The 16,343-nt window shown below is 38.6% G+C and overlaps 1 protein-coding gene across 4 annotated transcripts in view; it reads right to left on the bottom strand.

Moving 5' to 3' along the window:
• Window positions 1-13,624, bottom strand: part of WHSC1L1 (Wolf-Hirschhorn syndrome candidate 1-like 1) — a 35,168-nt gene extending 21,544 nt beyond the window's left edge. For all 4 annotated transcript variants that reach the window (XM_009576307.1, XM_009576306.1, XM_009576305.1 and 1 more), the window contains exons 1-7: window positions 12,931-13,624; window positions 9,045-9,113; window positions 8,425-8,584; window positions 7,825-7,979; window positions 6,506-7,009; window positions 5,561-5,687; window positions 1,513-1,613 (exon numbers count right to left, since the gene is read on the bottom strand). In XM_009576307.1, coding sequence (XP_009574602.1) covers window positions 1,513-1,613; window positions 5,561-5,687; window positions 6,506-7,009; window positions 7,825-7,979; window positions 8,425-8,584; window positions 9,045-9,113; window positions 12,931-13,584 — 1,770 coding nt within the window. In that variant the 5' untranslated portion in view covers window positions 13,585-13,624. The remainder of the gene's footprint in view (window positions 1-1,512; window positions 1,614-5,560; window positions 5,688-6,505; window positions 7,010-7,824; window positions 7,980-8,424; window positions 8,585-9,044; window positions 9,114-12,930) is intronic.
• Between the last annotated feature and the right edge of the window lie 2,719 nt (window positions 13,625-16,343).

The following is a 16,343-nucleotide window of genomic DNA, read 5'->3' on the forward strand; positions in this document are numbered from 1 at the left end:
GTCACTGTAACAGTAGCATTAACATTTTGTTTTTCCCATTAATTGTACTCGTTCCAGTTATAATTTTATACCAAGTTGTTGCAGACTAATTTGGGAATCAGTTGCAAGAAAACTTGACTTTGGGTAACAAATATTGTTGCATAATTGTAAGAAGTTAGTAAGATTTTTTTTTTTTTTAATATAACTTAATACATTCAAGGTTATGCGCATTACAGTGCATCTGTGTTTAATTTTTAGTCATATACTTTTCCTGAGAAAAGCACTTTAATGTTCATAGTCTTAGTTAGCTAGATAATATAAGCAAGCAAAGCTAACTGGGATCCATGAAGTTCATATTGTTGGTTCTTATACCTTTGTTAAATTAAGGAACATTTACAAACATAAAATAACCCATTTGAAAATAGGGAGGCTGCAACACCTCACGACAAGAGGCTTAAGGGACTACATCAGGTATCTTATGCCCAACATTTAAGTTGCTTTAAAGTTTCAGCAAGAAACTTTCTAGAATTAGAGCATTCTTCTGCTCAACACAGATGTAAATGCTATGGCATCAAAGGAAAAATAGGAAAAAAAAACCCAACTGGGTCCACTTTCAATCTCTGAAGTGAATGAAGTGCAAAACAATGCGTAAAGGGCAAAGAATAAATTAAAATAAAAGAGATAAAAACAATTTTTCCCCTTCCCATATAAATCTTTAGCCTGACTGTCCCTTTTAAAAAATTCTCACTGGTAAAAGCTACACTATGAAACATTTGATATAAAATTCTCAGGTTTCAAGTGGAGAGGCCCTTGAAGAGGGAAAATCAACCATGTAAGGAAAAGAACCAACAACTTTTACAAACTTGTTAAAAAAGTGTATTCAGTTTTTAATATTAATGTCCATCCACTGAACTTTCCTACTCATTTCCACGCAGAATTTTTTATAATTTTTTTTAAAGCAACAACATTTGTCTCTCTGACATCCAGATTAAAGGAATGCCCTGTACATGTTAGATCTACTTAAGGAAAAAAAAAAAAAACGTATATCCCAGAAGATCTGTTTTGCTGATGTCTGCCAACATAAAAGTCTGACTATTCATCTTTAAGTTAAATCATTCTTAAAGTCCATTTTCAAAAGTGGTCAGATTAATCAGTCTAACTTCATTTGAAAAACAAAACCTCAATACAAACCAGCAGCTAAATCAAGAGCAAAAGGAAGGAACCTGGTGGCAATTCCATCAAATAGAAATTACTGAAACAAGATCATTTTGCTCATAACAGAAATCTCAAAGTAAACATGGCAGGTTCATTAGGAGTCTTGCATCATTGAGTTCCCATTTTCCATAGCCTGACTGATACTGTGAAGATGCCAGTAGCAGAGTCACAGCAATGGTATTGACAAGGGGATTTCATGAAGGATAGTCCAAAACGAAACCCGATGGGGAAAAATGGAGAAAAATAAAAAGGCACCAATATAAGCCACAACATTTATGAATACAATATATTTTAACTCTCTACATGGAGGAAGCCAACCTGCTCCTTTTTGATCTTCTTCTTTGGCACAACTTCAGTGGATTTCTCAGACTCTGAGCGGGTTCGAATCGATCTTCTCTGTTGCTTCTTTTCTACAGAACCTGAAGAAGGAAAAAGGTTTCCATTATATGATTCCCTATATTTCTGAGGTACAGCAAGATGTTCAACACCAAATCAACAGATAAAGTAACGAAACCAAGACTCTTTCCTCTTTTTAATGTTTTATTTTTAAATTCAGTTCCAAGCTATTTGCCAACTGGTGCTGTGGTTGCAGACAACACGTTCTGATTCCATAGACAGAGAGATCAGCTTCAGAAAAAGACACTAGTAACAAAGTGAAACAAAAAGCTGGAATCCAGTTTAGGGCAAACAGATTTTCATAACACACCTCTCAGGCAGAGTCTTCACTTTGGTTAATTTTTAACCAAACAGTCCATCATTGGTGTTTATGGGAAGGTATCCACAATCAACTTCTTGAACTAAAACAAACTAGAAATTTAAGACGCAAAACACAGCTTCCAAGTTTTCACTCAAAACACCAGTTCTGTGCCCCTGCTCTGCAGGGGGTTAGCCTTCTCCCAGAACTGGCTAACACAAAAACTTAAAGCAAGAACCACGCTATAACACGTGCCATCAAGACGAAATCTGAACGCTCAACTAAAGACTTCGAGAGGTGAAGAAAAACTCAGCACAAACAGAAGCAGTGATCATGATGTGTTATTATAATTAAAGTGAAAAACAAGTTTTTGAAAATATTGCCATGGAAAACAAACTCAGATTAATGATGGTTATCATGACATTTCAAGAGATGAAGTAGGAGCTGCTGTTTTTTTGACAACTAAGGTTGGCAAAATCAGAAGACCTTTCTATGCTGCAGTACCTCCAAAAAGGACATATTGAGAAATACGTACACAACACTTAACACCATGCGCAACTTTTGAAACAAAGTACACACTTAAAGCTGTACTGACAGAAAACTGAAATCTGAAGATTTACAATTATCTGTTGTGAAGCGTTATTCTTGTTTTTCAGTTTTGGGTGTTTCACCTAAAGAAGACATGAATGTAAAATACTTTGTATTCTTCCAAGCAAAAATACAAACTCTTGGGACCAGGAATTAGCTTACTGTGCCAGACAGATATACTGTTAGAAGGTGTAAACCTGTGTCTTCTTGTTAGGAGATAAAATATATAGAGAGGTAGGCAGGCTTTCATCAGACACTGAAAGAAAGCCTTTCAAAAGGACTCCAGAAAAAAAATGAAGATTCATCTTGATTAATTGGATGAGCATTTTTATCAAGGTTGCGTGGCTCAGGAATATCTCAGTTGAAAACATTGCCATTTTACAGTAACTGTATTTCTGAGGCAAAAAAATTTAATTATTTTTCTTCAAGGGAAGAAAGTTTTACAGCATATTAACTAATTAATAATAGCAATGAGTTATTAATAATTCAGAAATTAATAACTCAGCTCCACATCCTTCATTTAGCACACATGTAACTTTTGGTTCCAATGAGCCGCATCCTTTGAGAGACACACACAACTATAATGGATGTCAACTAAAGCTAGGGGTCATCTTTTGTCACCTTTGTGTTCAGCTGAAATTCTCTGAAGCAGCTTAAAGTAATTTTGAGCAAGTGTGACCAAAGCGTTCATTTAATCAATAATGTATTTTCTCCCTGTGCTGCCCCACTGTAGTAAGGGAAATAAGATGCAAGCCCTGTATCAGAGGAGAAACTCCAGCATCAGTGCATCTAATATTGGCTGAAAGCAATATTGATCAATGCAACAGGCACTTTTTCCTCTTCCCGCTCTCCAAGGATCCAGTGCATCACCTCCACAATGCTCCTATTCCGTCTTCGTGCATATTTTGATCCAGAGTTTCAGGACAGATTTCAGACCAGCAATCTGCCTCACTACTGGCCAGGTCGGGTCAGGTTAATCCTGTTTCAGCTGTATGTGGAGACCAGAGGCACTATGAATTCTCATAGTTGTTCTCTTATTATCAGATTTCAAGTTACAGAATTATTTTCCTGGCATTATGGAATTCTGTATATCTAACTGCAGGTTATTAATAAGGACTCCCAGAGTCATTCTGTAAAATACTTTACCGTAAAGGTATTCTGAAGTTCCGGTGACCTTAAATTTGAAAAAAGGACTTCGCAGTTATGTTCCGTGAGAGGGGACCAATAACTGTCTGGACTTTGGAAATGGCTTTGAAAGTGATTGTTTGGAGTGTATACTGAAGTAAAGCTCATGCACTCTATAGGGTGTTATCAGGTGGAGTTTTACGTATCCAAAAAACCTAAGAAAATGAAAAAAGAGAGGCTCAGAATTCTCACCCCCCTTACGTCTGAAGAGCCATTGTGAAGGTGAAGCCTTTAGTTCCCAGGTGGGAGAAACAAAACAGCGATCTCCTGCTCCAAGGCAATTAAAGTAGCAACTGTTTGAAAAAACTGAAGTAGCTACAGCAACTAAAACTGAAAAGAAGAACCACTGTCGACCACACTAGAGAAAACCCCACTCTCACCAGAATATCCGGAGTACTCAGCCTGTATTGTAAAGTCCCCAAATACAGTCCATAAAACAATGTATATAAAAAAGAGTCTACCTAAAAACTATACAAGTACAGAAACTGAAGCGTGTTTGCAGAGGACAGTGATCCCATGTATGTTGACCACTGAGGTTTTCAACCTGGAATCTCTTTTTTTTTTTACATTTGGAAAGGGAGAAATAACCAAACAGACGGATAGTTAAAGCAGAAGTGACAGGTGGCAACATTATGAGATTTTTTTCTCAAGAAGAAAAGAGAGGTTTTTAGCATGTGTACTGTAATAAGTCTTCCATCTTTTTTTGTTTCCATACCATGAGCATTTGTGCATCCTACAGTGAGAGAAAAATCAAGGTGTTTTGCTGCAACCTAAAATTTACTTTTACATACCCAATGTAAAACTAAGTATGTTTGAGACTATACCAAGGATATGATTACAAGCACAGTAACAAACATGCAATAGTTAATGGATTTTACATGGCCTGTACAAAATCTGTGGTTGAAAAACCGAAGTCACTATAGGGACTGGAGGAACTTGAAAAGCTCTTAGTTTAGGATGACTCAAAACTGTCTCTTTTCAGGAACCTCCATCCTTTCACCAACGGGTATCTGTCTCCTCTTGAGGATGATGAGAGGACATACTGCAGACAAATTTCTGCTGGTGGGGAAAAGCTCAATCCCTTTGGAAGAATTCCCATTAGCTATTTCTCAAAAATCAAAACATGAAAAAAATGTTTTTCTGTTCCAAGTCTAGAAAGCACTCACCCAGTTTATCTTTCTCATTCTTCTCTACTACTGTACTACAAATTAAACTTCAAATAGCTTGTTCCAGGCTTTCCCTTTTCAGTCTCAAGCTCCATTATTTGCTTTAGTGGTTCTTCTCCCTCAGACATAATATTTCAAAACTTAGCGCTTTATGATGGGGCCCCTAAAATGCCTTCAGAAAGCAAGCATTATCTCATTTTGCTGATGGAGTTAGTTGAAGCAGTTTAAAAAAATCACTATCCTTTACAAAGGTCATGCAGGAACTCAACAATAAAGTCTAGGAAAGCACCCATCCTGATTCAGAGCCACTCCTTACTGATCTATGCCATTTCCAGATTCTCTTCCTTTGATCCCAGCTGTTGCATTTTCCATTTGGTGCCAAAATCCATTACAATACTCTGCTAAACACACATCCACTATGTTGTCTTCTAAAACAACTTGCCATCTGCTCTCCACAAGGCATCCATCCTTCTAATATGTTGAGTTAGATACTGCAAGTTGCAAACACTAAAAGTTCAGAGGCCAAACCAGCTAATCGCATCACAAAGACATCCTGTGTTTCCCAAGCATCTGGGCTCATCATGTGTTATAATAGCCATGCTTGTTACAACTATTATGTAAACAGAAAGATGTTAATAATCATTTTTAACTAATGAGAAAATGTCAGGTTTGATATTTGAATTTAAATGCTAGAATGCTAAAGTTCAGACAAGGATTCTGCAATTTTGCCTACCTGTTGACCCAGAAGTTGTTTCAGGAGAGGACACATTTTGCACCACTGCTTTTTCATTTCTCTGATTTGATGAAGAATTAAGTTTCTCTTGTCCTTTGACGCTTATTTCTGTTTTGTTACCAACTCCCTTAAAAAGAAAAAGAAGAAAAGATTCTCTTAACCTATTTATGCATGTGTTGTTGCTAACAGGCATATTGATCTACTCCTAAGTCTCATAACAGAAACATTCAACGCTCTTCAATGCAACGCATACATGTGTTGATATCTACTACTGAGCTGCTTCCTTGCAGAACTTCCCATCCCTCTCAAGCTCCCCTTACACACAAGGAAAAAAAAAAAATATTCCAGTGACTTTTCTAAACATTACCTTCTCTCTAATGCTTAGGATGAAATAAATACTCTCCAGGTAGAGAGGCAGAAGAAGGAGGCAGAGAAATAGTCCTAAACCTTTTCCTTACACTGACTGTGAGAAGCTGCTGTGCACCTGAAGGAAGCTAGGAGGCAGAACTCATTTTAAAAGTCTGTTATACAAAATGTAGTTATTACTTTTTAATACATTATTAACAGTCTTGTCATCTCATCTGTTTCCCACAAATCCATTGTTTTTAAGATTTACAAAGAATTTCTGGATTATTTCAACTAGGAAGCTGGAATTAAACAGCTTTAATATTTTGAATGTGTTATGAGCAAAAATGCAACCATCTGTAGCGAGCTCCTCTGCCACCAGTCAAAATGGTTACTGCCAGAGACTTTTGGATGCACTGAAATTAAGAGTTCAGTGCACTAAAAGATTCTGTTGTCACATGTGTCTTTTGTTAGATTTAATCTCTCCAATGAAAGGAACATGTATTGTAAAAACTTGGTGGACACAAGTTTAAGCTCCACAGTAAGACAGACTTGGGATAATATACGAACAGAAGAGGAGTCACTACACAAAGTACATACCTTAGTGGAATAAACAAACTGATCGATGAGTTTTCCATCCCCAGCAGCATTCTGAAGGGCAAAAACCTGTTCAATTTTAACAACTGGAGACATGTTACATTTTTGAAGATCCAAGTTGTGCATGGTTATTGAAGCTGGTAAGGATTTTCTAGCTGCAGCTGTTTTCCATGCGATTTTCACAGGAGGTGGCTCCTCTTCTTCCACACTTGACTGCCTCCGTTGGCTTTGTCTTCGCATCTCAGCATTTGAAGGCGATGCTGCTACCACGTTGGCATGTTCTGGCTGGGTGTTCAATGCTGGCTTCGGTCGTCGGTTCTTCTTGGTCTCCGATTTAGAAGCAGCAGTCTTTTTGGCTTTTGACAAAACCTCCTCTGGCTCTTTGTCTATATAAATGAAGGTGTATTGTTCTATCCTTTCTTCCCGAGTCATTTTCAATGCTTTCTCAGCATGGGCAATACCAATATCCCACTGAGCACGCTCTCTTTGTGGCCTTGGTTTGCGAATCTTAAGGAACAAAGACAAGCAGCTAATTACACTGAAGATTTTGCCATGTATAGCACTTAAAATGTAATCCTGAGGTTCTTTAAATCTCTCAGGCAGCAGATTTAAGTTTGCTCTCCATTTACAGGGTATTTTTGAAAGGTGGACTGTGAATCCCCTGCTCAGAGTACAAGCAGATACTTAAGCTGGATCATATGACTATCACAATTAAAAGTGTCTGCCCTGAGTTACAACTTCACTAAACACAGTAACAGGCAGTATTCAAGCCTGTAATTGTTATGAGACACAGCATTAATCCTAATTTATCTACTTTTAAAATCCTCCTTATTTTTCTATAAACACTCTTTTCCTTCTACATCAATATTTTGATTAGCATAAATACTGTGTAGATGGACTACTTCAGTCAATAAGTAATTCCTGCAGCTAACACTTCTTTTCCAATAAAGGAATGGAAAAGAACATATCCACTAGTATCAGGGGCTGGAAGAGTGACCTTTAAAAACTGTATTTTCGAAAGAAGAGGTTAACAGTGAACACACAGGCACTGTTTTTATTTAATATTCTAATACAGATGTAAAATTATCTCCAATGCGCAGGATGACTACCATCATGAGGAACTGAGAAAGTGGGTTCAGCTATCAGCCTTTTCACACGAAAGTCATAAGAGTATGGAAACATTTTCGGTATCTTTGCGAAAAACACTTTTGCCAGTGAAATGTGGACAACCCTTTACAGGGTAAAGTACTACAGTGTTTCAGAACTGCCCCACGAGAGTTTCACTTATACAGGCACTGTAGATAACACAGTGTTCATCGTACCTTCTGTTTCTCGGAGTGGTTGCTGGCTTGCTTAGCAGCCTCAGCCAGTAATTGCTCATACTGTTTGTGTCCTTTGTACTCTCGAACCCGCTTCTCGTGCACCCATGCCCTCTCTGGCTGGTTGCTAAAAAACTGAACATGGTATTCACGGGCACCTGAAAATGAAAAATTCTAGTCAGCAGTTTTATTAACATCACTTTGCTGGTTTAGCTTATGCTCTTCTCCTCCACATCACTCAATTCCTGCAGGTGGAAGTACCTAGCTAAAGTTTAGAAATAAGACGGGCCTAGATTTAGAACAGTTTAAGATGGGAAGGTAAGTATACCTTGCCCACACTGAACACTCTCACACTTGTCAGTGTCTTCTCATAAATACTTTGACTTGAGAAAAGTGGGAGCATCTGTGCACAAGCATAGTTTGCACAGGCTCATCTGTAGAGGTAATTTAGTAAGTAATAGTTTTATACATTTCAGGAATAGTCCTCTTTAGCATACACACAAGCAGAATCCATCCTGCAAAGGGAATGCAAAGATAAGATATTTTTAATAAAGGAACAACTACAGACACTTGATAAAGTCTGGCAAAGACTTCCTCCCTTACCTCTTGTATTAATTTTGGTGTGAACATCAAGCTGTGGATCACATGAAACCATGCAAGGCCACCACGGGTATGTTCCCACCTTGGACCAAACCAGATCGCCAACCTGAAACTTGATGTCATGGGTGACTTGTGTCGGAAGAGAAGGCAAGAACTGTTGGACCTACAAAGAAAATGCAAGCTTAAAGCCACAAAAGACAATTTAGCGCACTTAGAGATGCATGCGCTATCCACAGGGACTTGTTATTTTTCTCTCAGGTATCCCTGACGTTTGATAACCTAACATGAGATAAATATTTCTTAGAAACATGACAGGAAGGAGTCACATACAGCTAGTATTTACACAAGATAGCCGCTGACAAACCAAGATACACAACAGCAACCTCCACCACCACCCCAAAAAAGTTTCCGCTTTGTAAGTCGATTAAGAATGTTGCTTTTGGGATAAAATAAAGCAATAAATACAGTACAATGAGAGATGTTTTGATGCAGTACTGATTAGTAAGAGTTTCAAAGAAATGGCAACTGATCTATCCGACAAATTAAAGGATCCATGTAATAATTAGTCCAAAAATAGTAACACACTAGAAGTTCAAAAAGAGTTAATTAGTATATGTACTAACCGGGGTTTCCTCCAACACTGTATCTTCTCTTGGTCTTTCTGATAGCATGCTAAGCCTCTCATTTGGTCTCTAGGAAATGGGTAACAATGAAGAGAAAAAAGGAAAAACAAACATAAACAAGGTAAGGGGACAGTAAAACAAAAAAAAAAGCATAATAATGAAACCAGGCTGAAAAAATAATTCACAGAAAGGCAACCATGAACCCAGAAAATATGAGTATGATGACTTCTTATGCCCAATTCAAAACATAGTAGCATCACAATCAAAAAATACCTTTTTTCCCTAACCATCACACCTACATACAACAATGTTCTCCTGTAACAGGTGATAGAAGAACATGCACTCAGGGACAGTAAACCCAAATAACTTTCCACTAAATTAATATACAACTTCAAAGAAACAGAGAAGAACATATGAAGGATATCCATAATAACGTGATGAGTCTCACTGTATACCAGTTATTTGCAAAAACTACATTACAAAAAATCATATTAAATATACAATATGAAAATTGTAAAATTGATGTTAAATTGCATATAGTTGACAAATATATTTGGAGGATCAAAAGTCAACAACATAAAGCCTACGGTGCATTTATAAGCCAGGCTGAGGCACACACGCAGTCTATTCTGGCAGAGTAAGAGAGGAAAAGGTTTTGACAGAGGAGGGATCACCAGTGAACAGAAGCTAACATCATCGGTGGCGTAGCCATGATAGGGAGTGTGATGACACAGCAGCTGAGAAGATAAGAGGTGGGCCGTGAGCTATCTAATGAGACAGAGACCAGATATTTTCTTTTACTACAGCAGAGAAGTCATTAGTCAAAGGACTCAGAGAGCCACACACATGCAGTGAGAAACTAATAATGCTGTTAACCCAAACTATACCTAGTCCATCTAAAACGCAGACCCCGTATTAGTCCATACTGCATGCTTCAGCTCAGAGAAACTACGAAACACACATGGAAACATCATCTAGAACAATTAAGGTCAGTTCTGGCATCGGTCAGTATCTCATTTAGAGCTGTCTGTAGAAAACGATCATTTAAGACTGACCATGTTAATATTTGCTGGGCAGAAATCATTCCTCCCTGGTACAGCAGAAAGCATGTCAATGAGTCCTGCCTTTCTTTTGCTACAGTGAGTTACTGGAAACTTCACCTCTGCCAGAAGAGCCAAGCTGATTACACAGATTGCAAACTTCCGGCTCCTCACAGAATACAACGAGCGGAGTAATTTATTCTTAAAACAAGTAGTCAGAGCTTAAAGTTCAACAATGTTTTCATAACATTTTCTTTTCAAATCAGCCTTTCAAGTATGAACATCCCCCCACAGTCAGTGGGTTTCCACAGAGATTACAGTGTCAGAATGAGGAAACAACTGCAGATCACCCTACTTTCGAATAGCCATGCTGAGTATAAAAGTGTAAAACAACTGTTGTACCAGAAGTTTTGTTTGTTCCTGTTAAGGTGATCCTAAGTTACAAATCTCATACCATTAATACTAAATATGACGAAAGTGTACATAATGAACGCACATGCAGATGAAATTGTGTAGTGGAAAGCCAAATGGTGGGAGTATGAAACCAAGGCTGCACTGGATAATTCATAACGAAAACCACTAGCACAAAATCCTGTTCATGTCAGAGTGATCTGCTGTCTGAAACAAGGGTGAATAACATGTAAGATTTTATTGCAACAACACCTTTTGAAAGGGAAATGGAAGCTACAAGGAGGACAAAAGCAAGACCGAGATTTCTGGTGAATTTCGAATGACACATATGACTCGGAACTTGGAATTTGAGAGGCAAGGGTTTAGTTCAATCTGGGAAAGACAGCATGCTGGGAAAGACAGAAGATTATGTTCTCGTGATAACCAAGTAACACCAGCCAAACAGAGGGACAGGCACAGCTGAAGCTTCAAGAGTAGAATCAGAGTCCCTAGTAAGAGGGAGGACAAAATGATAAGGCAAAACTGACAGCCTGATGTGGGGGTATGGGCGTCTGGAGAAGAGGCCAGAAGGCCTAGGTAAAAGACCGTGTCTTTAGCTGAACTCTGAAAGAACCAAACTCACTAAGGTTTAAGTGGAACTTGGGGGATAAATGTACAATTTGTCCAGCAAACAAAGGACAGGTGGACAAACAACATACGAGCAGCAGAGGCATTCAGCAGAAAGCTGACAGTGAGAACAGACCCCTCTTCCTACCTCCATACGCGGGTACAACGCAGGCGCGAGGGAGATGCCGTTCGCGGCATTGCCTTCCCATTATAACTGCCTCCTGGTAGCAGTTGCCAGCTGGACACGTCAGTTGCTTCAGCCACTTGGAAGTGGCTTGAAACAATATTTCTGACATCAAGAAAATTACGTATAAATGCAGTCACGGATGGCTCGTATTTTAATCGGCTAATCCATTTCAAGTTTGGATTACAACGTTTATTAAGATCTTACTGAGCTTCATTAGAGTCAACTATGGTAATCAAATATAGTGGAAGCTCAAAATCTTGATATATCACCAACTTGACTTCTAGAAAAGGTCCGCTTACCAGAAGGGAGATATAACAGTTATAAAACTTGTAAATATTCCTGGTAAGGGGTGTGTGAAATCAGCGTGTCTTCCATTAAAAATAACAACAACAACAACAATAATACATCAAGCATATGAACCTGCTATACTAGATCAGAGTCCTGATCCGTACAGGACAGGATCTTCTCCCAAACCTACCAAAAGCAGCAAGTATCAAGGGGTTTCACATGAACTTACAAGAAACTCAGCTATATACTGTAACAGCCCAGCCCGAGCTGGGCAATTTCTGTCCTGGCCTGATATGGCAACTTCCCCATTCCTGACACTCGCCACCCCTCTCTGCTACCCATTCCCCTCAAACTGGGAAATACAGAAACTACTATCTCAGAGCTGGCAGGAATAAGCAAGAGAAAAGGAAACAGAAGCAATGAAGTGGCTTATAAAACTGAAGACTAAAGAACGGCTAAGAGTACTGAAGACCAGCAATTTGGGTCTTTACTTCCTGGAAGCTAAGTTAAAACACCACATATATATACACACCCTGTATACGTACAACCATATTACAGAACTTGACAGAAACGGTAATAGACATCAGTATTGAATTTTCCCAAAGTTTGCAGAGTCAACTAGTACTTCTAATTTACCTACTGTTTCAGAATACTAATTTCTGCTGGCTCCTACATATGCTACATAGCTCTTGGGTTTTGTACGTCATCACGATATTTAGAGTATCTTTCAAAAAATAATTGAAAGCTGCAGTGCTGAATACTCCAAGTAACCCAACTTTCCACTGAATAACCCAGCATTATTTTGAGAGGCAATTTCAGGAATGTGTATGCTTGTATGCTTTTGGCCAAAAGCTCCACCTTCAACACTGTCCAAAGTGTAGCAAACTCTGAACATGCTAAAACACTAAATGACATTAAAAAAAAATTATATAACCTTTTCTAACATTTATTTTTTATATGCAGTCTTTTCACCAAAACTGTGTTGTCCTAGAAATAGAGTTCCTAGCAGCCTAATATATAGTATCTGACCAGTAAATAAAACTTCATGACTTTAAGTATGTATACAAATAAAAGTAAGGAAAAACATGGCCGAAAATGGGCACTCCATCAACAATATCAGGTATATAGATGGCTGAAACTATTATTCCACTTACATTTTGCTCCTCTGGTTCTAATTTTGGAATTTTGTGTGACTTGCGCTCTTAGCAGCCTAATATATAGTATCTGACCAGTAAATAAAACTTCATGACTTTAAGTATGTATACAAATAAAAGTAAGGAAAAACATGGCCGAAAATGGGCACTCCATCAACAATATCAGGTATATAGATGGCTGAAACTATTATTCCACTTACATTTTGCTCCTCTGGTTCTAATTTTGGAATTTTGTGTGACTTGCGCTCTTCATTCCTTTTCTCTTTTCTCCCTTCATGTTTCGCCTTAGCATACTCACTCGCTTGTACTTCATTTAAAAGGTCCCCACACAGAGAGGACTCAAACAATTCCCTGCCGTTCTGGATAGTTTTGGTTATTTTTAATTTGATCTCTGGTGAGCCAGTCTTCTTTGGAATCACCGTTTGTGAAACTGAAGGTGGTGGTGGAGGCGGCGGCTGTGGAGGGGAAGGTTTTTCCAGAACTTCGTGTGGCCTTGCGTTAGAGTTTTCCATTTGGTAATACTCTGGGGGACTAAAGTTTCTGACTGTACCAAAACCATTGGCTGAACCATTGGGATATTGACTGTACGTCTGGTATTTGGCTTGAGGTTCGTACATGTTGATTGTTGGTGGGTAGCCATTAGTGATGGGTGGAAGGTCCTCCGTCGTGGGCGTAGGGTACTGAAAGCCTTGCTGCAGAGCAGTTTCATATGGCGTTTGTCCACCATCTTCAGCAATGTCACTGCTGGCATCAAAGGCATCCTCTTGGCGGATGTTGGCTGAGTCAATGAGTTGAGGTGGTTGCTGAATTGTGTTTCCCATGATCCCTTGCATGAAAGAGAAAGAGAAATCCATTGTTCTGCTCCAGCATCCTTAGCTTTCCCTTTTTCTCATAGGGCCTAGAGGAGGGGGAAGGGAAATAAGAAGTCAGTGTAAATCAAAAGATAATAATTAAGCAAATTAAATTGTTGGGAGGGGAAAGAAAAAAAAAAAAAAAAAAAGAGATCTAAAGACCAATTTCCCCCTCTCCATTCACTAGCCACCCTCTCATGGATTTAGAGAGGACTGGTATTACTGAATCTTTAAAAAAGGCTTTTTACACATTTCTGCAGACCAGCTTTTTTATATGACCACTTTATTCTTTTCCAAGACACTTAAAGAAATGTTATAAGCACCTACAAGTACTTAAACACTATGAGCCCAAGTGTTACAAAGTCAGAATAATGGTGCTAAAATTCCAACCACTCTCTATAGCCCTCCTAGTTTGGCGCTAGGAAGTCTTATTCCAACACAAAGCAGTAAGACAGCAGACTTTGACCTCAAGCATACAGAAGATACCAATGGTCTCTTGACACCAGAGTCACTGCAAACTGAACAAGCCAGAGAAACCACAGGATGACCACTCAGACAAGAGAGAAATCTCTTCTCTTCCTCCTCGCCTCCTTGCTAAAATTCAAGACAGATGAGCAGCCCTTAGGCCAGCAGGAGACCTCAGCCATGGGCTTTTCTGAACAATGGCACAATTAAAGGGAATAGGTCATTCCACCTCACTGCTGGGAAAACCAGTTGAGATGGTGTGACAGCCTCAGATGGGGTTTCCCAACCTCTTCCCTCACCAGAAAAGCAGAGCAGAGTTTGCACCCACTGGCTCTCAGCAGCTAGCGAGGAGGGTTATTCTCCTCACTCTCCGCCCCTCCGCCTTATTTTAATATTAAACATTTAGGGCTTAAACACTACATGGTTTTGAGGGAGAGAAAAATAGCCTCAGCATCAAAAGATCTCCAAAACCTGAGGTTATTCACAGAATCAGATTACAGCTGAGAAAGCTGTCATACACACTTTCAATTTTCCATTGCATATTAAAACACCAAAATCAGACTACATCACAGTTAGATTTCCAAAACTCAACTACTGGCTCAGAGAAGGCTTTTGCATTCACCTAATCTCGATGTTCAACAAGAAGAAATATACAGTGACCTAAACTTCAGGTAAGAAATACAAGTTTGCTTCCAAGCAAGGTCAATTTAGCCCTTCCAAAGTAAACATAGCTCTGTATTATTTATTCTGTCTCTGTGTAGGCATAAAGAAGGGTTACTGTGCCCTTTTGGTCAGGGTTTGAAATGACATTAACACATCCCACAGATACTTCTCATAATAAGAATCTACATATAACCCTGCCCACATTAAATTCTCACCCTCCCAATGCAATGCATCTCAATACCTTATCTATAGTTTTCAAAACACTAAGAACACTTCCCTCCACTGAGACTGCAAAAAGAAACTGAAGTTATAACAGTAACAAGTAAGAACACAACCAGAATTTTGCTCTATGTTTTGTGGACTTCATACTCAGATTATATTGATGTTTGTATTCATCTTTACTGCCCTGTGCAATCAACTAGGGGCACATTTGTCACTGTAATTAAGCGACTTAGGGAAACAACTTAATAGCACAATACTATGCAGCAAAATTCACTAATTGCAGTAACTTTTAAATCTCATGGCTGTAAAACCATCTCTTCTCTCCAGCAGCTCTCTGCACATCAGCCACAAAACCAAGACAAAAATGTTACTGTCGAGGGAACGGCGTATCTGAGGGACAGCACATGGAGCAAGCAGGATTGCGTATCAAGGTCAAAAACACAAAACCACCACCCATTCTAGGAAGAGGAAGTGGGACTATTTGTACTATTTACCAATTCATTGTTACTTTACATCTGCCAAACTGAAGAGCAAACAACAAATTTTGCACACTAGTAAGAAACTGCACCCTAGGCTGTTTTTATTTGTTACTAAAACCAGGTTCAATCTTTTCTTTCTTCTGAATACTTAAAAAAACAACTTATCTTCAGGAGCTGCAACAGCACTTCAGTCATCCTGGCACATCCATTGCTGGATGGACAAAGTCGAGGCAGAAATAGTTTAAGAAATTTTAGAATTACTCTCGACTTCCCAGGTTTTTATTGTCGATGTTTTCTTAATAGTAATTAAATAACTTTCTTTTACCCAAATACTCTGAAAGTAAGACCATCCATTTAGTTTAGTAGAACTAAGCACTAGAACGTTAAATAAAGGATGTGTTAAAGTATATTACGCCAGGACCCAAACTTTGACGTGGCCACACCAGAACTATAAAAAGCAAAAAAATCAACCTGCAGAAAGCAAAATTCTATAAAACAAAAAACTACACGGCATTCTGTGCTTCGTTAAGAATATAACTTTGCTAACGTAACATGGCATTTCAATAATTATGCTTTATGTTTTCCTGCTTATAAGTCTGACTAAGAGTGGAAACTTCGTAAGTTTTGTGTCCTACTGGAGGATGCTAATCTGATGTGGTAAAATAATTTTACCGCTTTTCACTTCTCTCTTGAGAGGGAAGAGAAAGGATAATTTGTTTAAAAGACATTTCTTCCCTAGGTGCAGGTTCTTTGGCCTTACAATGTCAGATATCGAGGCAGACTATTCATTTCACTAGACAGTACAGCTCTTCTAACAAGCAAGTATCTCATGGTTTAACAGGAAAAAAACCTCACTGCCACTACCAGAACAATTAATCCTCCTCCAGCCAACACCATCAGATTTAGAGTCTCCACAAACCCTCGTTTTCAAAT

This window comes from Fulmarus glacialis, unplaced genomic scaffold (genome assembly GCF_000690835.1).
Source record: "Fulmarus glacialis isolate BGI_N327 unplaced genomic scaffold, ASM69083v1 scaffold31044, whole genome shotgun sequence".
Classification (NCBI taxonomy): domain Eukaryota; kingdom Metazoa; phylum Chordata; class Aves; order Procellariiformes; family Procellariidae; genus Fulmarus; species Fulmarus glacialis.